Raw genomic sequence first — 22,315 nt, forward strand, 5'->3', positions numbered from 1 at the left:
GCCGATTGCTTATTCATATTCAGACTTGGCTAGAGATATTGATGGCAGAAAATCTACTTCGGGTAATTTGGTTAACCATTAAGGGGAATATTGGCATGGCAAAGTAGGTTACAAAAGTGTGTGACACTGAACACAACTAAAGCCGAGTTCATCACACAAACAGAGGTGTGCACAAAGCTATTGTGGTTGAAACGATTGGCTTGTGATCTTGGGTTTAAGCAAGACAAGTATGTGTTGTTTTGTGACAACCGGAGTGATATCCACCTAAGCAAGAATGCAAGTTTTCATTTGAGGTCGAATCATATTGATGTACCTCATCATTGGATTCGAGATGTGTTGAATTCTAGGCAAATACAAATTGAGAAGGTGCACATAGATGACAATGAGGCTGATATGTTGACCAAGGTGATGACAAGATAAAAGCTCGAGGTGTGCCGTCGGCTAGCCGGAATGTCCGTTGGTATGCAGTGAGATCCTCCATGATGTCGTGAGGGGTAGTTTGTTGGGCCATATCCCTCCACATGAAGGTGTGTTGGCAGCCTAAGTTCAACCACAGAAGTCCAACACGCACCAACCGTTGATCGAGGTTCGCACTGAGCTACCTCATTAATATGTATGAAGGAGAAAACCCTATCCACGTTTGGTGGTTGTGTGAGAGAGCAAAGTAAGACTGAACGTGGTTGCTACCGTGAGAGGGTGAGAGGACACACTAGAACACCACAACCAAGTGAGAAGAGAGGAAGAAAAAAAAAAGGTGATTTATGTTCAGTTTTCTGAGATTTAACTTGCATGTCTCTAAGCTGGTGTTTGAAGGCTCAAACATGCTTGGGTTGGTTCGTAACTTGGTGAGTTGGTTTCTTACTTTGAGTACTTTGATCTGGTTAGCTGGTTTGAGATTTGGGTCAGTGGAGAATCAGATTTGAGATTGATTTTGTCAGTTCGTATAGATGCAACTTCAACATAGAACAGTTTTGGGAGACGGATAGTTTGGCAGACTGTGTTAGATTGAGATGAGTTTTTAGTCAGTATATTGGGAACTCATGTGTCTGTTTGTCTATCAAATTTGGTGCTGATTGATCTTCTATTTAATAGCAGTTTGTTGATTACCGAAGGGACCACAAACCATGATATCTCTGCCTTTGTTGTATCTTGCCTCTTGTGGTTGTTGCTGCGGGTGGGTTGCTAATCTCTAGATGTTCTAGAGAAGTCTATGTACCTAGGTTGCTAATAGTGAAATTTGTGTGGATCGATTAGTCAACACCTGTGTTTTTTTCCTCCTCATGTTGATGATATTTTCTACTTAAACTTTTATGTTATCTTTGCATGTGCATATATTTGTTTTGCCGCTTCATATCTGTTGGTTGAAGTTATTCTCGAAATTTATAACACACATGCTAGATGGGCTGTGAGGTCATGTATCTTCTCACCGTGCCCCTAGAAGCAAGATTGGTGCGAATGCTGCAAAGGGTAGCGGGAGGGGAGCGATGAACAAGCTAATGAGTGACGGTTTGAGGGCAGTGTAAGCGCTGCGTTTTATTTGAAGTCCAAGCCAGCCTCATTAAAGTTCATGTTGTGGTTTTTTTTTTTTTTTTTTGCGCTTCATGTTGTGGTTTTGGTTGCCTATGTTATGGCCAATGTAGCAGTAAAACTAAATTAGATTCCATGCAAGAGCTAAATCTTTTGTCATAACCAAAAATTGATACGGTTGATTTAACCAAATATAACATACTCCACTACTGGAGCGTTGAAAATTGCGATTATATGGTTCACGAGTAAGTAGGTTCCACTGTCCATACACCGCAAGGGAGGGAAGATTAATCAAACCAGTTGTGCGTGCACATTGCGCGGTTATGGCGTAGTCATCAATTGATTTGCAGAAACGTCGTGATCTGATCTTTGATCTTTCTCATCACCTATGTGGTTTCATTCCATTCCATTCCAGCTTGCCCTGGTCAGTTCTGTGACATTTCGAGTGGATATACTGAAAGTCGTTTTGCACTCCCTGTCACGCACGGCAGGACGATGCTTGCAGCTCTGGTAATTCTCCTGCTCTCCCTGCCGGCGCCGTCGGCCGGTGACCGGTCGTTCTGCACCGACGTCGCCAACGCCACGTACAGTCCGAACAGCACCTACAGCTCCAACCTTAGATCCCTCGCCGATGATCTTATCGTCAGAGCCATGGAGTCGCACTCGGCCACTGGCACGGCCGGTACGGGCTCCGAGAAGGTCTACGGCGCGGTGCTCTGCCGATGGGACTCCACCGGCGCCGACTGCGGCAGGCGCCTCCGGGAAGCCTTCAACGGGACCATAAACGCCAGCAGCACCGGTGCCGTATGCGCGCTCCACAGGGACGTGGCGCTCTACTCCGAGCTGTACCAGCTCCGCTTCTCCGACCAGGACTTCCTCTCCACCTTCAGCAACGCGCCGGAGTGGGTCGATGGCACCAACCTGAACCTTGTGCCGGCCGCCGAGACCAGGCAGTTTGACGAGATAGTCAGCAAGCTGACGAGAACGCTCGCCGAGACAGCGGCGACGCGGCCGGACAGGTACGCGACCGCCGACGCGCCGTGGTCGTCGGAGGAGAGGCAACGGAAGGTGTACGGGCTGGCGCAGTGCACGCACGACATGCCACCACAGCGCTGCCGCGCTTGCCTCGGCGGCCTCGTCGCCAAGATGCGGCAGAAGATCGGCAGCGGCAGGATGGGCGGGGCGATTCATGGCGCGCGGTGCACGCTCCGGTACGAGACGGGCACCCAGTTCTTTACTGCCACAGGCAAGTTGTTGCCAATGTTATTTGAGGAAAACTCTAACGGAAAATATCTCGCACCTACTCATACCACGCAGATCCTTAAACTCAAACAATTCAGGACGTAACCGAGAAGCTGAGAATCCAGATTCCCGATTCACTTCTGTCCTGAACATTGATTCCCCTTTTTCCCTTCTGACATGAACCTTGTAAAGCTATACAAAATACCGTTCACTCATTTTTTTCCCCGATATGGGAATAGCTCCAGCCTATGTACTACGGCTTTTATTTCATTATTATCAAACTGTCTGTCTCGGCAACGGTAAAAACTATGCAATTATTACAATTCACGGATCACTCAAAATTTCAACGTAAATCAGCCACCTAAAAAATGGCAGCAACCAAGGATCAGCAAGTGAGCCAACGGTCAAGCTGCCAACCGCACCGGCTGAATAAATCCTGAGCGACCGTCTTCAAACGGCTGCACCCAAAATCCATGTCCTGGCGCTGCCCTTCCGACTAGAGACATAATCACGTAGGGTCCAGTGGATAGCAAGAGGGATAACCTATAAAAAAACGTGGCACGATTTGATTTTTTTAAATGAGATCATTTCGCACATGCCACACTGTCCATAAGAGAGCAGAAATACCAACTCATTAAAATAAATGTTGTATAGTTTTATCATGGTCACAAAACCTACATTTTGTATTACCCTACCAATTCCTTTTAATGAGATTATCCTTCGTTAAAATGAATTTTCTATGAAGGAACCACATAAAAATCCTAATTTTCAGTGGTTCTTTGATTTTCCAAATGTATTTACATAGATATTTTGTATGCACATTCAAATAGTCAAGATACATAGACTAGAACTCCTTTGAAGCCGTTAATGTCCAGCAGAAAACATCCTTAGCATCAGAAAGCTTAATCTCAATCAAGCGACTAACTAAGTGCATCCATCTTGCCCACTTTTGCTCGTCTAAGTTTCATGTAAAATCTATATTTAGAGGCAGACCCTGCATCACGTTGGCGACCAAGACATCTTTATGATTGACAATGCGGTATAGAGAAGGGTATTGTTGCGCTAAAGGCTTGTTCCCTAAGCAAATATCCTCCCAAAAGCGAGTATCTAAGCCATTCCCAACTTCAAAGAAACCCTTAGAAAAGAAATCATCTTTAACTTTCATTAGTCCTTTCCAAAAAGGAGAATCATTTGGTTTAACTTTCACTTGCGACGGAGTATTAGAATGGAGATATTTATTTTGTCGAAGCTCTTGCCACACCCCTTCTTCATTCATAAGCTTAAACAACCATTTACTTAGAAGGCACCTATTTTTAATATCAAGAACTTCAATTCCAAGTCCCCCTTGATCTTTTGGCCAACAGATAATATTCCACTTAGTAAGCCTATACTTTCTTTTGACATATGAATCATCTCTCTTACAATATTCAGGGCAACACAAGGGCCATGCACTATTGATCATTGGTACAGTGTACTCCCTCCTGATCCTCAGTACGCGTTTGCTTTTCTGTGTCCTATACATCATAAGGCGAAGAAAAAAAGGTAAGCCATTCAATAATGTTACATGCTTTAATGATGATAGTGGCAGCTAGACCACTACCAGTTAATCCAGTTTCCTGTAAAACTGATGGAGAGATGTACATTCAGGGAAAATAAACTCCACAGAGCAGCCCAAGAACATAGATGAAATCCTGAGGCTTTGGAAGATGGAAGATACCGGTTCTGAGTTCGCCTTGTATGATTTCTCACAAATTGCAGATGCCACGGACAACTTCGCACCTGCCAAAATATTAGGAGAGGGTGGGTTTGGGCCTGTTTACAAGGTATTTTTCTTTCTATTCGTATGGCAATGTCACATGTATCATTAGCATATGATGGGCTTCCTCTAGAAAAACAAAATTAAGATGGCACCATTTAAAATTATACATGACAATTGATACTTTTTCTAGGGAGTTTTTCCTGATGGACAAAAGGTAGCAATTAAAAAACTTGCCGCACAGTCAAGACAAGGTCTAATGGAATTCAAAAATGAGATCCAACTGGTAGCAAAACTTCAGCACAGGAATCTTGTTATGCTGCTTGGCTGTTGCGTCCATGGAGAAGAGAAGATACTTATCTATGAATACATGACAAACAAAAGCTTGGACTACTTCATTTTTGGTATGTTCTGGAGTAATAATTTTCTAATGCACAATTGTATGCCTTCCCCTCTGTAGTACTAACACTATGGCCCTATGTTATATTATTTGCAGATCCGATCAGAAGGACATCATTAAACTGGATGATACGATTTAAAATAGTTGAAGGAGTAGCACAAGGGCTTCTCTACCTTCATGAGCATTCACGACTGCGTATCATCCATAGGGATTTGAAAGCAAGCAACATTCTGTTAGACTCTGAGTTAAATCCTAAGATTTCTGATTTCGGAATGGCAAGGATATTTCCATCAGATGCCACTCAAGAGAAAGCAAGCAGACTTGTTGGAACATAGTAAGTACAGCACATGAGTAAATTACCTATTATTCTTTCTAACCCATGCATTTGGGTTCTGACTACGGCATGTAATCGTTCCTAGTGGTTACATGGCTCCTGAATATGCCTTTGGGGGCCTTCTCTCGATCAAGTCAGATGTTTTCAGTTTTGGGGTACTGCTACTTGAGATTATAAGTGGAAAGAGGAGTGCAGGATTTCAGCACTCTGGCGATGGAGAATTTCCCAATCTTCTTCAATATGTAAGAAAGTGAAAATCTTAAAGATTGGTGCATTGTACATTTTTCTTTTCCAAGAATTGTAGGTTTTTTTAATTCTTTCATGCGTTATTGACTATAGTTTGTATGCAAAAATAGCAGTAGATATATATGGATTCCCTTATCGTCAGAGCTATGTAAGAACCCTATTTTTCAGGCATGGCAAATGTGGAAAGAAGGGAGATGGCATGAATTTGTTGATCAATCGTTTGGTGATGAATACAAACCAGGAGATATGAGGAAATATCTTGTTGCCTTGGCACTGATGTGTGTCCAAGTGAAAGCGGTAGACCGTCCCACTATGTCTGATATTGTTGCAATGCTTGGCAGCGACGACATAACCATACCAGAGCCAAGGCAACCAGCTTACTCCTGTACCGGAGTAGATGCGTCAGTAAACATCAATGTATCATGCACCAGAAATGATATAAGCTTCACTACTATAGATGGTAGATAAATGATCATTTGTTTCATCGGCAAAGTGTGTGACTACTGGTATTGGGTGTTCTTCTGGTGGTAAATAACTAACAGCATGCTGTTTGTATTCATTTGTGGCCCAGAACTTACATACCTCACACGTTTGTCCTGTCACTGCATACTTATTTTCCATTATGGCCCATATTTGCAATTTCGGACTACCAGAATATACAGATACCTGTTCTGAAACTTTATAGCACAAGAACGAGCACACAACCTGCATGATGCTAGGTAGATACATCTACATAGTCTCACTACTATCCACCGTCAGATTGTGATCCACATCATGCTTTGGTTCACACTTTTTATGTCTCTAAACTCCACAACATTGTACTCACCATGAAGAACCAATTCATATTTTGTTTGTAATATTCCATCCATATGCATGTTAAAAATGAAAAGGAATTTCTGATAAAGTGATAGTTGAGTCTAGACCAATATTGGCCTTGACAGTACTGTGAAATTGATTTCACCAAGATGTGAAATGAAGATGTGCTACAATGGATAGTTTCGGTGTAGAATATTCATATATGATTTACATGTATGTGCAAGTTTCAGAAAGACATATTTCCCAAATTGTGCAAATGTGCAAGTTCACACGGGATTGATAAGTATGGCAGCACCTGTGTGTGTAAAACTGCAAATAAGTCCACTGCTTACAGTTGGACCAAATTGAACATCAAAACCCCATTCAAGTAGGACTCTTTCTCTACCCTCCTTTCTAGGAAATGGTGATGTCCCCATCAGTCATCCTGTCAATTCGAAGAGAAATGTCTAACTTAGACCAGTTTAGTCTCAACAGTCATTTCGTGAGAACTTTCAATACCTTTACCGCTTGGTAGACAAAAGAGAAGATGGTATTTGACACTCATCCATTACAGCTTGATTAGTACTTCTGCAACACAGATAGGCCAAAGACCATTGCTCGGTAGTAAACTGGAAGGATGCTGGTGTTATCTCTCTTAGTTCTCTTCTCCTTCTCAGCATCTTCGGCAGGCCAGGCAATCTGTAGTGACAATAATGGCGGCATGTACATGCCAAACAATACCTACAAAGACAACCTCATATCCCTCGCCAAGTTACTGTTTGCTAGCGCCGCTGAGGAGCACTCAGCCGTTGGCAGGGCTGGCACAGGACCAGACAAGGTCTACGGTGCAGTGCTTTGTCGGGGCGATTCTGACAGCTCCGACTGTCATAAGCGCCTAACCAAGGCCCTTGATGAAGCAATCAACAGCAAAGCTGGTGACTCTTACTCTCTCCAGAGCAATAAGGATGTGACCTACTACTACGATGAATACCAGGCACAGATAAGCTTCTCCGACAAGGACTTCCTTTCCAGCTTCAGCAACATGCCCAGGTGCACTGTGAATACTAACCTGAATTCTGTGACGGCCACTGTAACCGAGCGTTTCGAAGATCTTGTCACCAAACTGATAGATGCCCTTGCCGATGTTGTGGTGAGTCAAGCAGATAAATATGCAGTCGGCAAGGTGTGGTTTGAGGAGACAGGACAGACAGTGTACGCGATGGCTCAGTGCATACATGACATGCCATATGAGCGCTGTGCGGTGTGCCTAGATGACATGATCTCTCACAGGCAGAGTAACATCAGCGCTGGTCAGATGGGAGCGGCATTTCTTGGGGTCTGGTGCACATTGCGTTATGAGACGGATACACAGTTCTTCACTGCTACCAAGATGCTATCGCTCAATGCGCTCCCAAGAAGTAGGTTTTCCTTGAATGGCTTCCCTGATTTCCTAACGAAATTATCATAATCTCTTGACCACTCTAGTAGTTAGAATTGCCTTTGTCCTATGAAGGCAAGGACTTCTATCAAGTGAGTGTGGACTTTGGGAAGGGCTGGAAAAGGGAAACTTATCCAAACATATGCTGAACTAAATTACTAGGAACCAAGAACCTACACCGCCTTAGTATTTCAGATAGGAATAGACACCTCCCTCCAGCCTTCAGTTTCTTTCTGATATAAGTCTTCTCTGATGTGGACATGATGCTGGGAGACAAAATTTGGCAATAAAGATGACAATTTAGATTTATCTGTTTCTTTCAAACTCATGTCACACCTCATTTAAGAGTTAAGAAGCTTTATCCAGTAGTTGGAAGTGTTCCTTCAGTTATGCTGCATGCAGTCATAGCAAAAACATGAAGTTTCAACAACGCTTTACATAATTTCTCATTGGTTTATCAAAACAGAGTTTCATTGGAAATTTATGTGAATGTACAGGTAAAACACACTTTTTTCGATGGAACAATGCAGTCTTGGTCAGCGTTGGAGGTTTCCTACTAGTACTATTCATTTCTTGCTTGGTATTCCATATATGGATCAACACACAACGACGAAGAGGTATGCATTGTCATCAGTTCAACACTGCATAAGATAATATTTGCCATGCTTAATTTTTCTCCATAGATGTATGAAGAACATACAGTCTCATAACTGTTGTTCTTGCAGAACAAACAGTGTTTAAACTACGACGGCTGTATTTGTCAATACAAGTTGCAATAAATCTTTGGAGGACGGGAGGAGCCAACCCAGAATTTTCACTGTATGATTTCTCCCAGATAAAAGAGGCTACAAATAACTTCTCGGTCGATAACAAACTGGGACACGGTGGCTTCGGTCCTGTATATAAGGTGATTGCATACTTTCATTGTAAATGATATCTGATTTTTCTTAAAAAAATATCTCACTCAAAATCAAAAGTAAACATTCACTTGCTAGACTTCTTTTGTCTGAATATTATCCTTGGTTGTCAATTGTATTACTTATAGTCACCAGTGGAAAAGGAATGCATTCTGCAACTATGCATAATTTAACCTTTTCCCCTTTCGTATAAATTTACGAACATAGTACTCAAACAGTCATACCAATTGTGCATGATGACATATGGACTTGTTTCTGCTTTTCCCGATCTCAGGGCAGATTGAGAAGTGGACTTAAAATAGCAGTCAAGAGACTGGAGACGTGTTCTTTGCAAGGTTTACTGGAGTTCCAGAACGAAATTCAACTTATAGCAAAGCTTCAACACAAAAATCTCGTTAAACTGCTGGGATGTTGCATTCAAGGAGATCGAGAAAAGATGCTTGTATATGAATACATGGAAAACAAAAGCCTAGACTACTTCATTTTTGGTAACACCTTCTACTTTTGATGTGCTAGAAGCCCGGCACAAGATATTATTTGTAGTTTGGCAAGATGATATAGTTAATTATACATGTTCTGCAGATATGGTTAAAGGAGCGCAATTAAACTGGTCAAACCGTTTGCACATAATTGATGGGACAGCTCAAGGTCTTCTTTATCTTCACAACTACTCACGATTATGTGTTGTTCATCGGGATTTGAAAGCAAGTAACATTCTCTTGGACAGTGTAATGAATCCAAAAATATCTGATTTTGGGATGGCTAGAATTTTCTGCTCAAATATGGCAGAGTCAAATACCACCAGAATAGTGGGCACACAGTAAGAACATACACACATGTTCACTTTTATTTATTATCAAATACAGTGGTGCTTCTTTTGCAAGAAAATAGAAAAAGAAGCACCGAAGCATCTTATCAAATTAATCTTAAAATTGTACCTTTTGCATTAGTGGCATTTGTTCATTATTATTTCCATTGCCCAGTGGCTACATACCTCCAGAGTATGCTTTTGAGGGGGTTTGCTCGATCAAGACAGATGTATTTAGCTTTGGCATATTGGTTCTGGAAATATTAACTGGAAAGAGGACAGCCCACTTCTACCAATACAATGGAGAACTATATAATCTCGTCGCATACGTGAGTGGAGTTACCCTAGACCACAGTTTAAAATTCTATGCATGCACATTTGCTTTATCATGCCGTTTTATTATTTTTCAATATTTGACAAAATCAAAATATTTTGATGACAGGCCTGGCAACTTTGGATAGATGGAAAATGGGGTGACATGATTTATTGTCCAACAGGGAACAAATATCATGAGATAGAAAGGTGCATTCATGTGGCACTTTTATGTGTTCAAGAAAGTGCGGAGGACCGACCTGCTATGGAGCGTGTTGTCACAATGCTAAGCACCAAGAACATGAGCTTACCCCCGCCTATGCAACCGGCTTACTTCCATGTAAATCCAAGTGAGGAAGATGTTTCATCATGTAACATTACTATAAGCATCACATTAGAAAGGTAGCACCACATAGTCATCAATTCTCAGAAATATACTAGTTGCATTAGTTAAGCTTATCTGCACCCAAAGGAAATAATTGGCATAAACATAGTGATCTCTATGCACATCTCTTTGTCTTATTTTTTCATCCGGATATGTTATACCTTTTTGTTTCTAGGTGCAAACTTTATTGTACTTATTCTCTTTCGACTGAAGTTAAAGCATGTTGAAGACTTATATAACCATTTGGAAGTTGCAACACACTGAACAAAGTTAAACAGAAATGACAATTTATTGTGATGTTCTAGAGTTACACGTTCCTACCATGAACAACATAAAACAATAGCAAGCAGTACTTTTCAAACGACTGGACGAAACTAAGGGGAGTGAGAACCAACAGTGTGAGCACAGAAACTGCTAACATTGTAGTCACAATCAGTAATTTGAGTATTGCTAGAAAAGTGTAATTGACGATCCTAGAGAAGTACTGACACGAAAAGGAATTCCAGATGATGGCACAACTATTTCCTGGCTATCCAGGCATACATAACCACATTTTCTCCAATTATTTCATCTCAATCCTCAACCCAATGGCGCAATTCATATTATGGGAGCAGGTAACAAAATACGGAGTAAATACAGTGTTGATACAAAGGACGGGGGCTGCCTCTCCTTTTCGACAAAAAGGTTAACAGAATACAGTGTCCCCATGACCCCATGAAACGAATCGAAAGTGGAACTGCGACGCCGATTCTCTAATCCGAAACTAAAATAGGAGAGGAGTTACAGAGACGAACCGGGGGCTCCCGTTTGCTCGAGGTAGGCGATATTAGGTCAAACACGCTGTCAGGAAGCCGGGACGGCCGACGCACGCCGCCGCCATCGCTGTCTCGGGTAGGGTGCTCCGGCGACGGTTGCCGTTGCCGGCACGAGCGCCTGCGAGGAGCTTACTCTGGGCCTAACCTCCATAAGACCCATGAGGGGCCTGTAGCACTCCCACTGGGCCGACAAGCATTGAGTTTAGTCAGGCCTCACAAGGGTTAAACTGGAAGGAAATTTTCCGATGCCTAGGATCAGGCCCAAGAATTGTTTCTTGTTTTGGAGAAAGGCCAAGGATATTTGACCTTGGAGTATCTCCAACAACAAAAAATCATTTTATTTCCCTACACTCCTACAACATGTAGAAAAAATATCATATGCCAACATAAAAGGTTGCTCTCTTTTTTTTAGACACAAGGCTCAAATGAGCTCAGATTTAAATTAACGAAGCCATCAATTGGCTAGCCGAAGTACATCAGGTACAAAATGAAGTGGAGAGAACAAAATATCATATGCCAACATAAAAGGTTGCTCTCCTTTTTCACCGTGAGCTTGTGTAGGTGTTGTTGGTTTGTATCACACCATCATATATGGATCCCCAGATTGTCGTAACACTTCATGTGGCGACCCCGGAAGTCAGGGCTAGACAAACCCAGATCTGCATCTGGCATAAGCCTAACCTAGATCTCTAGGGCCTACAGGGAGAGAATCGGTAACATAACAGTGACTCTATGACTCAAAGAGTAATACAAGCTCATAACTGAGCAAAAGAACCAAAGTATTACAAGAAGAGGTCACTGACATTTCATTTCATCAACCAACGGAAGCAAAGTTATGCTATTCTAAATAGCAAGATAGCAAAAGGCCTAAGAGGCCAGGAGCATAACGGCAACGTCTCAGCCCATAGATTCCAGGCTGCCACCTGGGAATCCCAAGCTACTCGTCGATGTCGACCTAGAAACCACCATTTGTTGGAGAGTCTTCGTCTGAAACAAAGCATGCAAAGCTGAGTACATGGACTCAGCAAGACTTAGTACAACCTATTAGCAAAGCTGGTATGCGAGGCTTTATGTGGAGCTTATTTTGCAGAAATTCAGTTTTCCTTTGTAAAACAAGAGGGAGCAGAAGCTCGTCTATTCAGATCATTTTAACAGGGGATAAGAGAGCGATATCTCTAGCTCTACTGATCATCATATTGAATCCACCGAATCTTCATCATATGTTGAACCAATCCACTAGGAGCACCCCCTCGATACCCTGAGGAGGGATCCTTATCACACATTGATTCCAAGTTTTACGATTGGGTTCATGTTGTCTATGATCACAGAATCCTTCACCAAGTCGTCCGTAACCGTGGACACGGCTTTTCGAAAAGATTTACCTCCGCAGGGGTGTACAACTTTACCCACACGCGCCGACCGACTCTTAATGCCAGTACATTAGCACACTTCCTTGGTGTTCCGGCAGAGGGTGGTCGACCAAAACCTTTCCCTTGCTTCGCCTATTCCATGAGTCAAACTAACTGGGAAGCTCCGTCATCGTAGGTAGCCATTCTCCGAGGCGGTCCCGGTCATTGTGCGCAGGGGATCCAGTTCAATGCCTCCAGCATCCTTCACCCCGGTCACGCCCTGTATGATGCACCTTTGAAAACCTTTTCCACGCCTTCGCCATGCAGAATGCCAAATGGAACTCGCAAACTAATTGACTCATGGGTAAGCTAGGCAAGTTCGGGCCAAGGGGTTCCCATGGGCCCCGTGTGGCTGTACGCTCGGTCTTGGTTCCGAAGGCGAGAACTCGAGTCCTAGTATCGGCGAGAACGAGTCAAATCACCACATCCCCATGTGGCGGCCCATCCAAGCCTTTAAACATGTTTATTATCATCACTGATCTTACCACGTCATCCTGCCATACTAGGTTCAATCGTAGCTCTGATTCATCAACCGGATGGATCAGAATTCGTTAACTAAGCATGACTAAGCATATTCGATACAACGGCTCTAGCGATGCACACGAGCTCAAACCTAGTCTTGCTTGGGAGCATTGGATCGAGTATTTAGGCTACAAGGATGGTAAATGCAACACACATAGGATAACTATTCCTGCCGATAAAACATATTGGAAACGAATGCGATATGTAGGAACCAGAAGTAAAAGCATTTCGAAATCATAATGTGAACCAGGCTAGGGCTTGCCTTTATCCCTGACAAACCAATATGGATCTTCGGAGATCCCATGCTTGACTTGTTCGTCGGTGGACAATTATTGATCTGCGTCGTTGTCGATCTTCATCGTCTCGGCACTTGCTCTATCGATCGCGAAGAAGCAAACACCGGAAAGGTAAAACAACAATCAACACATGGCATCGATGCAATACGCATACAAGAATGATGATATGACATGTTAATTAGGTACTGAAATTAACCCTAGCTCATCATCAAATTAATTGAGGTTCGACGAGACTAGGGTTAGTACTTCCGGAGCCTCAGAGGGTTCATTAAGTTCTTCTAAAACAACTAGGTTTCAAAGTTGTTTATCAATGCATGATTTTATAACCAAATTGTAGAGCTCCTTTTTTTGAGAATTTTGATATATTATACATATTTTTCTGATTTAAAATGAATTACTTATGAATTTTACAAGTTTTATTCATTTTAAATCATTTCTGAAAAATCCTGGAAAATAATAAAAGTCTGACAGACTGGACCCACATGTCATAGATTTAATCATTTCCTAAATATTTCTGAAATTGATAAAATTCTGACAGGGGGTCCCACCTGTCAATATATTTCTTATTTACAGAAAATAAAAGAAACAAAAAGGCAAAAAGAAGGAGAGGGCCCCACCGTGGTCAACCGCCGGGTCAACCGACGGTGGCCGGCACCGGTGAGCACGCAGAGGAGGTGCTGGACCGCTTCCCTGGACGCGCGGATGCGCGCGTTCGACACGCGTCACCGTGGGGAGCCATAAGAGGGCGGCGCTGCTGCTGTTGGGTCGCCGGAGCTCGGCCGGCGACGAGGCCGAGCGGCGGAGCCCGCAGCTGCATGGCGTGGCGGCGATGCAGAGGGCCAGAGAGAGGGGCGAGGGCACCAGGGCGACGAGGGGCTCATCGCGGAGCGGATGGAGGCGACGGGGAGGCCGGAGGAGGTCCGTAGCGCCGGCGTTGAGCCGTTGGCCGGCGGCCGGTGACGAGGAAGACGGGCGCGGCGGGGTCGATTCCGAGCGCCGCGGCTCGATTCCGCACACGGGGAGAACGAGGAGGCGACGGCGGAGCTCCTGGGCTAGGCGGCAGGGCACGGGGAGGCCCGTACCGACGGCGATGGTCGACGGCCGGACCTAGGGTTTCGGGCGCACGCGCGAAAGAGAGCCAGAGAAGGGGGAAATGACGGCTTAGGGTTTCAGCGACGGTGCAGGGGGTCTTGTAGGCCGCCGGGGGCGGCAGCGAGGATCTCCACGCGGCCGATCGACGGGAGCTCGACAGCGAGCTGCTTCCCTCCATCGTGAGATTGAAGAAGACTTGGCAAAATTGCAGATAACCCCCTGGGGTCGGGGTGGGCTGAGATGGGCTGCTGGTGGGTTGGCCTTCTGGGCTGCGCAGGGAGAGGAGGGAAGGAGGGAGGAGCTGGGCTGCGGCCCAAAAACAGAGAGAGGGTGAGGGTTTCTCTCTTCTTCTCTCTTTTTCAAAATCTGTTTTCAAATTTGTATTCAAAATCCTTTGCTGTTTTCAAAACCATTTGAGGATTTCAAACTTCTGGACATTTTGCAAATAGCACATGGACTTCTTAAAAGAGAAGTGTCATGTAGGTTGACTTTGGAAATTTGAAATACTTTGAGCATTTGAAAGAGAGGGAGATTTGGTACAAACATTAGGGTTTTCAAATATTATTTCCTGATGCAATTTTCTTAGGGAAATCATGATGCTCATGAAATGATGCACAATCAACCCTAATTAGGTTTAGCAAAAAAGAGGGGTGTTACAGATCTATCCCCCTTAAAAGAATCTCGTCCCGAGATTCCAAGGTAGGAATAGAGAAAGTAACAAGGACTACACCGGTCTTCGACGATATTGTCGATACCACGACAATCTTCCTGCTTGAAGAGGTTGATCCACGACGTCATGAAGAAATTGATCCACCACACCACGAATGAAGCGCTTCATTTTCTTCCTTTGAGGTTGTTGCTCAACATCACCTAGAGGAAAGAGGGAAAGACACTGGACGGTGGATCTTTACAAAGATCGACTATCTCATGGTCAACTCATGGAAGGAGTTCTTAGAAAAAAAACTCTTGAGCTGACAAACATGAAACACGTCAAGGTAACGAAGGAGACTGGAGAAGTTTCAAATTTTGGTAGGCAATTGCTCCACGCTTGACAAGATTACGAAGGGACAAGGTAGCGAGGAGTTAAACTGCCTTTGATACCATAACAAGACACTCTTAGGGAGGGTGACTCGTAGAAGCACGGATGATTATCCAACGAGAGCAACTTTGGATTTCAGAATCATAGTCACTCTTTTGGTATGGGCACATGAAACGGTTGTTGTCTAATTAAAAGGCTGGGGCACTAGATGACTGACGAATTCACACAACGTGTGAATTGATTAGAACTTCAGGTACAAACAACAGGAAGGGGAGGAGCACTGGCTACTGAAGTGCCAAGTTTTATGATATTACTTCATGGTATTTGAACGAATAGACAACAGAGATTTGGCATTCCTAAGGGAAGATACTTCTCTGATGCTTTGAACTTTGAATATGACAAGAGGATTGCCATTCGGTTAAAGCTTACTCAAAAGTATTGGGGTCACATAAGACTGACGAATTCACACAACGTATGAATTAAAGAGAACTTCAAGTAAAATCCAAAGTAAGGGGAAAAAGCATTGTCGAATGACGTAGCAGGATCACCGGGGAGTGAATTTTTCTCCTTACGAAGTTGTTATCACCTGAGAAATGGTTTCGAGTGATTGACCGAGAGACATTTAGCAACTCTGCTTCTAATTTTCTCCTTGCTGTTCTAGACACCTATATAAGGCGACTGAGAAGCCTTCAATAAGTCATCAAGTGAAGGTCAGACTTTCGGATTTGAAAAGACATCATAAGGGAAACTCCTAGAATAAGTCACACAAGGTCCTTATGGAGAGTGGTTGTTCTTTATGTTTCAAGAGATTATGGCATTAGTACTTCCGACTAATTGCGTTAACCACATCATCAATCTTGCCGGATTTACAAAGAGACCTATGTCATGAATCCTTGAGAAACACTAACCATCATTGCCGCTTGAGATTCAACTTAGGTTAGGTGTAAAGATACTTCAGACTCAACATTTACGAATACAAAGTTTGCAGCACTTACCATGAAGGTAAAGTTGCTAGATTCTCAAGATATAGACTACAATGTCAAGCTCCAAAAGATTGAGCTAGATTGCGTAAAACCATGTGGTTGCGACTGCCAAAGGCAATTTCTTGCACATGAACTTCTTGCAATGTAACACATTTGAGTCCTGGTGGGGACATCAAAGAAGATATCAAAGTGATTAAACTTCTTCTCTTTCTTGAACAAACCAGTCAGTGGCTTAGTGTGCATATACGAACTTTTCAAGAAAATGGAGGTAACAACCTTCCATCTCAAGAATATTCCGCACATGCATGACCGACTTTCGATGATTCCCGTGGAAAGAAAAGGGAAATCTACTCAGATCCACGGCGACATCTTTCAGCAAATGCACATGAACCAGAGAAGATTACTTCCAACATCCAGAACACATGCTTCGTGATAAACACAAAGATGGTTCTTAAAAGTTTCCAATATTAGTGCCAATTGTTCAATATGAACCTCTATAGACATGGAGAAAATAAGAATGTCATAGATGGGCTCAACAACAAACTTATCAAGATACTCCAATGAGATGGGCTCATATGTTGCATGGACGAGGCAAAAGTATTAGTCAGACCAAAGGACATGAAGGTGTACTTAGGGGAAACACCATGAGTATAGACATCATCAAAATAGTCCTTGGAACTGAGTTTGATTTGACGATAGCCCGAACTCAAATCAAATATGGGGAAGATAGCACATCCATCAAGGATATACTTCCTTACTTCAACACAAATAAAACTAGACATCTCTTTAAGAAGAGTCAAGTTGGATAGAGCCTTTTGTCTTTCAACTCTCCAAGTTGTTGTTTAAGCTCAACCAACTAGTCCAGGATATCTAGTATGATTTCTTGAAGAAGGGGTGATTCATAGAACTAGCCTTTTACTCATGAACCTGACATCACGGTCATGTGGAAACATGGATATACTTCTAGAAAGACATCCATTATATCACGAGCCACCGATATGTCACTAAGTTCGAGATGAAACTTGCTTTATAAGGAAAGCGATGTGGTCTTGAGAGCTTCGGCACGAACCTAACTCTTTGACCGAAGAAGGTGCACATGAACAATAGACTTGGGAGCACAATCAAACTTCGCTTAGTGATTGGTTAAACAATCATGCTAAGAATGACACAAACGTCCTTGGATTTCAAAGCAATGAGAATTGCTAAGAATCTTGAATAGCCACATCAATACATGCACCCCAACAATCCCAAGAACGGGCATCTCGGAGGAAGGACGAGTAAAGATATGTCAGAGCATCACTTCATCGACAAGGCCATGAGACTTAGCATGATCTATAGATATAAAAGAGGGTGATACTCTAAGGTAGAACAAACTAGAAGCTACATAAGCCTTTAAATCTGCGGATTACAACGCTTTGACCAAGTCCTAGAAATGGACGAGGTACCGGAGTTTGTTTCTCCTGACATCTCGAAATGAAATGTCTTCAAAGACCACAAGAGTAACATGCACTAGAAGACACCAATGCACATTAACTACTTGGGTGCTAACTAGCAGACACAGGTCGGAAAGTAACTGAAGAGGAGGAACATTACCAGGATTAGAAATCCTGAGATGTAGATGCACAAGATAGCACTCTTGCTAAACTCATGCGAAAAAGGGAAGTGTGGCTGAGTCACAAATATAGATATGAGACTCACAAAGAGCACTCTTGTCGTGATCCATTTGGTTCCATGAAAGAACCTCTGCCATAGCTAATGGTAGGAAAGATCTTTTGTTGCCGCAATTCAATCACGACTACAACAAAGACTTGAGGCTATGTGGATTTGAAGTTAGACATCCTGATGTATGGTTTGACCATGGACAACAGGGATCAACGGAATGGATCTTGGGTTAAAGGTCAGCATCATGTACTGAGACTCACACTTAGAGAACCCAGCACAATCCGGGACCTTCGGTTCAAGTCCAAGAGTTGAAGATACGGAGAAAGGAGTAACTACTAACTGAGTGACACATAGGACACTTCTAGGTAGTAACCATAAGATAACCTTCAAGAAGCCATAGCTAGCTTCAGAAGTATCCAGTAAAAAAGGAGGCATCCAAGGTGAAAGGAAACCTCGAAGCCTAGAACAGAATGATGTGGAACCCACAAAGTAGACAGATCATGATGGAAAGGAATCTCTTGATTGAAACACAACAAAGAGAGAACCAGGAACACACGACTCTAGAAAACTCAACTCTAAGTCAACGGGTTAAGAAACGACTGCCTTTGAGGCACCTAAGTTTTGAAGGACCAGAAGAGATGGTAAAACATTTCAAATCAACACGAGGTAAGTGTGACACTGAATTAGAGCGATACTAGATAAGGAGTAAAAAGAATCCTAATTAGACTTTTGCAATTATTTTTTAGCTTTCAAATAGTTTTCAAAACCACTAGACTCAACATCGACCAATAAAAAGGGTTTCCTACAGGCAGTCCTGCTCTGATACCAAAACCAGTGGCGACCCCGGAAGTCAGGGCTAGACAAACCCAGATCTGCATCTGGCATAAGCCTAACCTAGATCTCTAGGGCCTACAGGGTGAGAATCGGTAACATAACAGTGACTCTATGACTCAATACAAGCTCATAACTGAGCAAAAGAACCAAAGTATTACAAGCAGAGGTCACTGATGTCTACGGGTGCTTCTATTCTTGTAGACAGTGTTGGGCCTCCAAGAGCAGAGGTTTGTAGAACAGCAGCAAGTTTCCCTTAAGTGGATCACCCAAGGTTTATCGAACTCAGGGAGGAAGAGGTCAAAGATATCCCTCTCATGCAACCCCGCAACCACAAAGCAAGAAGTCTCTTGTGTCCCCAACACACCTAATAGGTGCACTAGTTCGGCGAAGAGATAGTGAAATACAGGTGGTATGAATAAGTATGAGCAGTAGTAACGGCGCCAGAAAAGTGCTTTGCTGGCGTGCAGTTGATGGTAGTAAAATTGCAGGAAGTATAAATGCAGTAAAACAGTAAACAAACAACGGTAGCAGTATTTAGGAACAAGGCCTAGGGATCATACTTTCACTAGTGGACACTCTCAACATTGATCACATAACAGAATAAATAGATAGATGCTAGACTCTACACCCTCTTGTTGGATGATGAACACCACTAACTATGTAGGATTACACGAACCCTCAATGCGGGAGTTAACAAGCTCCACAGTATTCAATGTTCATGTTTAAATAACCTTAGAGTGCATGATAGATCAACATAACCAAACCAAGTACTAACATAGCATGCACACTGTCACCTTCACACTACGAAAGGAGGAATAGATCACATCAATACTATCATAGCAATAGTTAACTTCATAATCTACAAGAGATCACAATCATAGCCTACGCCAAGTACTACACGATGCACACACTCGTCACCATTACACCGTGCGGGAGGAATAAACTACTTTAATAACATCACTAGAGTAGCACACGGATAAATTGTGATACAAAACACATTGCAATCATAAAGGGATATAAATAAGCACTTCACTATGCCATTCATAACAGTGAATAAGTATTCTGTGAAATATAGCCTAAGAGACCCACACGGTGCACACACTCGTCACCTTTACACACGTGGGACAAGGAGTCTCCTGGAGATCACATAAGTAAAACCCACTTGACTAGCATAATGACATCTAGATTACAAGCATCATCATATGAATCTCAATCATGTAAGGCAGCTCATGAGATTATTGTATTGAAGCACATAGGAGAGAGATTAACCACATAGCTACCGGTACAGCCCCGAGCCTCGATGGAGAACTACTCCCTCCTCATGGGAGACAGCAGCGTTGATGGAGATGGCGGTGGTGTCGATGGAGAAGCCATCCGGGGGCACTTCCCCGTCCCGGCGGCGTGCCGGAACAGAGACTCATGTCCCCCAGATTTTGGCTTCGCGATTGCGGCGGCTCTGGAAGGTTTCTCGTACCGTGGCTTTTTCGTATCGATGTTTTAGGTCAGGGACCTTTAAATAGGCGAAGAGGCGGAGTCGGAGGGGCGACGAGGCGGTGACACAATAGGGGGGCGCGGCCCAGGCCCTGGTCACGCCGCCCTATCATCTGGGCCCACCAGGGCTCCCCTCTGGTGGCTCTCGGGTGTTCTGGAAGCTTCGTGGAAAAATAGGATGCTGGCCGTTGATTTCGTCCGATTCCGAGAATATTTCCTTACTAGGATTTCTGAAACCAAAAACAGCAGAAAACAGGAACTGGCCCTTCGGCATCTCGTCAATAGGTTAGTTCCGGAAAACGCATAAATATGACATAAAGTATGCATAAAACATGTAGATATCATCAATAATGTGGCATGGAACATAAGAAATTATCGATACGTCGGAGACGTATCAGCATCCCCAAGCTTAGTTTCTGCTCGTCCCGAGCAGGTAAACGATAACAAAGATAATTTCGGAGTGACATGCCATCATAACCTTGATCATACTATTGTAAACACATGTAATGAATGCAGCGATCAAAACGATGGTAATGACATGAGTAAACAACTCGAATCATAAAGCAAAGACTTTTCATGAATAGTACTTTCAAGACAAGCATCAATAAGTCTTGCATAAGAGTTAACTCATAAAGCAATAAATTCATAGTAAAGGTATTGAAGCAACACAAAGGAAGATTAAGTTTCAGCGGTTGCTTTCAACTTGTAACATGTATATCTCATGGATATTATCAATGTAAACACGGGCGGAGCGTCGTAGAGATGAAACTGGGCTACCACCCCCCCTTTACAAACTGCAAATTTGTTTTACTATGTATTAGCCAGCACTTTGGCCCAGCCCAAGAACAGATCAGTCCAAGAATAGTCTCTTCCTTTCTTCCCCAGTCGCAAATCCCAGGAAAGCAGGAACCTCCGTCTCGTGTACGCCTCCTAGTCTCCTGCGATCGTGCAGTCTCCATGGCGACCTCGGCAGCAGATCGATAGGTTGTCCTCCGCACTCACGCCTCACGGTTCGATTCGATTGCCTTAAATTTCGCTCGACGACACTCTTTTTCAAGCCGTCCGTGCCCTTCTGGCCTTCTCCACGACCCTGCTGCAGCTGCTGCTCTGCCCTGCGGGACGGCGCCCAACTCTGACCGGCGATCGGCGGCCGTCCACTGTCTTCTCCACCGGCCACTCGGCCAGCACCCTGCCGCCCACGCCCAGGTTAAGATCATCCCATTCTGGTGTTTCTGAATTACGATTATTTCTGTAATCTGTAGGCAATTGATATCAGTGTGTGCTATTTCTGAATTTTGAGTATTTTGATTTCTAAAAACACATCCTTTATTACACTGAACTTGTTTGATTACTTGATGGAAAAATTGATTCAATGGAATTTCTTATTTATGTAGCAATGGGGAAGCAACAGAAAATGCAATCGTTTTTTAAAAGAAAACGAGATGACGAAGGTGAAGAACATACATCAGCTCCTAATGCTCTAGCATTGGTGGTGTTTGTAAATCAAACACAAGGTGAAGATGGACAATAAATCAGATACAAGATGAAGAAGAGATGCAAGATGAAGAAGAGCAAGAAAATCCTAGTAGTCAAGAAGAAGAAGAAGAAGAAGAAGAAGAAGAAGAAGAAGAAGAAGAAGAGCAGCAAGCAACCGGACATGTGATATTTCGCGGAATTGCTTCAAAAATTCCATATGAAGATATAATTGCTGATTTCAAAGCCAAGAAGAACCGAAGAGCATTTCTCTAGCTAGTTGTCTTTCGGTCTTTTGGTTAGTATATACAGCCATGTTTAGTTGTCTTTTGCTCAGTATACGCGGTCTTTACTTTTGGATCATCAAAAATTAGTTGCCACATTGTCCTAGTTATATTCTAACTAGTCATGTCTGTGTGTGAACAAAATACTCATATAGTCTTATATATCATCATGCCATTGCCATCTGATAATATATTACTTATGATATGTCACTTGCCCCATTTTTATGCTTATTCGTAGTTTTCTATGAAATTCGC

The 22,315-nt window shown here is 43.1% G+C and overlaps 2 protein-coding genes and 1 long non-coding RNA gene across 4 annotated transcripts; 2 read left to right on the forward strand and 1 right to left on the reverse strand.

The window, feature by feature from the left end:
* Positions 1 to 2,016: 2,016 nt before the first annotated feature.
* Positions 2,017 to 6,206, forward strand: LOC124675352 (cysteine-rich receptor-like protein kinase 44). Of its 2 annotated transcripts, XM_047211424.1 has the most exons (7): positions 2,017 to 2,773; positions 4,201 to 4,311; positions 4,417 to 4,592; positions 4,719 to 4,929; positions 5,022 to 5,259; positions 5,345 to 5,501; positions 5,674 to 6,206. In XM_047211424.1, exons 1-7 carry the CDS (start codon positions 2,023 to 2,025, stop codon positions 5,971 to 5,973), a joined length of 1,944 nt encoding a protein of 647 aa, XP_047067380.1. In that variant the 5' UTR covers positions 2,017 to 2,022; the 3' UTR covers positions 5,974 to 6,206. The 2 variants fall into 2 exon arrangements, with proteins under 2 accessions (XP_047067380.1, XP_047067381.1); XM_047211425.1 differs by lacking the exon at positions 4,201 to 4,311.
* Positions 4,037 to 4,542, reverse strand: LOC124675353. Its single transcript, XR_006993252.1, has 2 exons — positions 4,370 to 4,542; positions 4,037 to 4,283 (listed from the first exon to the last, which is right to left on the reverse strand). It is a non-coding gene; the product is annotated as an uncharacterized LOC124675353 (long non-coding RNA).
* On the forward strand, positions 6,207 to 10,303 carry LOC124675351 (cysteine-rich receptor-like protein kinase 19). Its single transcript, XM_047211423.1, has 7 exons — positions 6,207 to 7,718; positions 8,236 to 8,355; positions 8,464 to 8,645; positions 8,930 to 9,143; positions 9,238 to 9,475; positions 9,639 to 9,792; positions 9,906 to 10,303. Exons 1-7 carry the CDS (start codon positions 6,938 to 6,940, stop codon positions 10,179 to 10,181), a joined length of 1,965 nt encoding a protein of 654 aa, XP_047067379.1. The 5' UTR covers positions 6,207 to 6,937; the 3' UTR covers positions 10,182 to 10,303.
* The last annotated feature ends 12,012 nt before the right edge of the window (positions 10,304 to 22,315 follow it).

The sequence above is a fragment of the Lolium rigidum genome, chromosome 7 (assembly GCF_022539505.1).
Source record: "Lolium rigidum isolate FL_2022 chromosome 7, APGP_CSIRO_Lrig_0.1, whole genome shotgun sequence".
NCBI classification, from domain to species: domain Eukaryota; kingdom Viridiplantae; phylum Streptophyta; class Magnoliopsida; order Poales; family Poaceae; genus Lolium; species Lolium rigidum.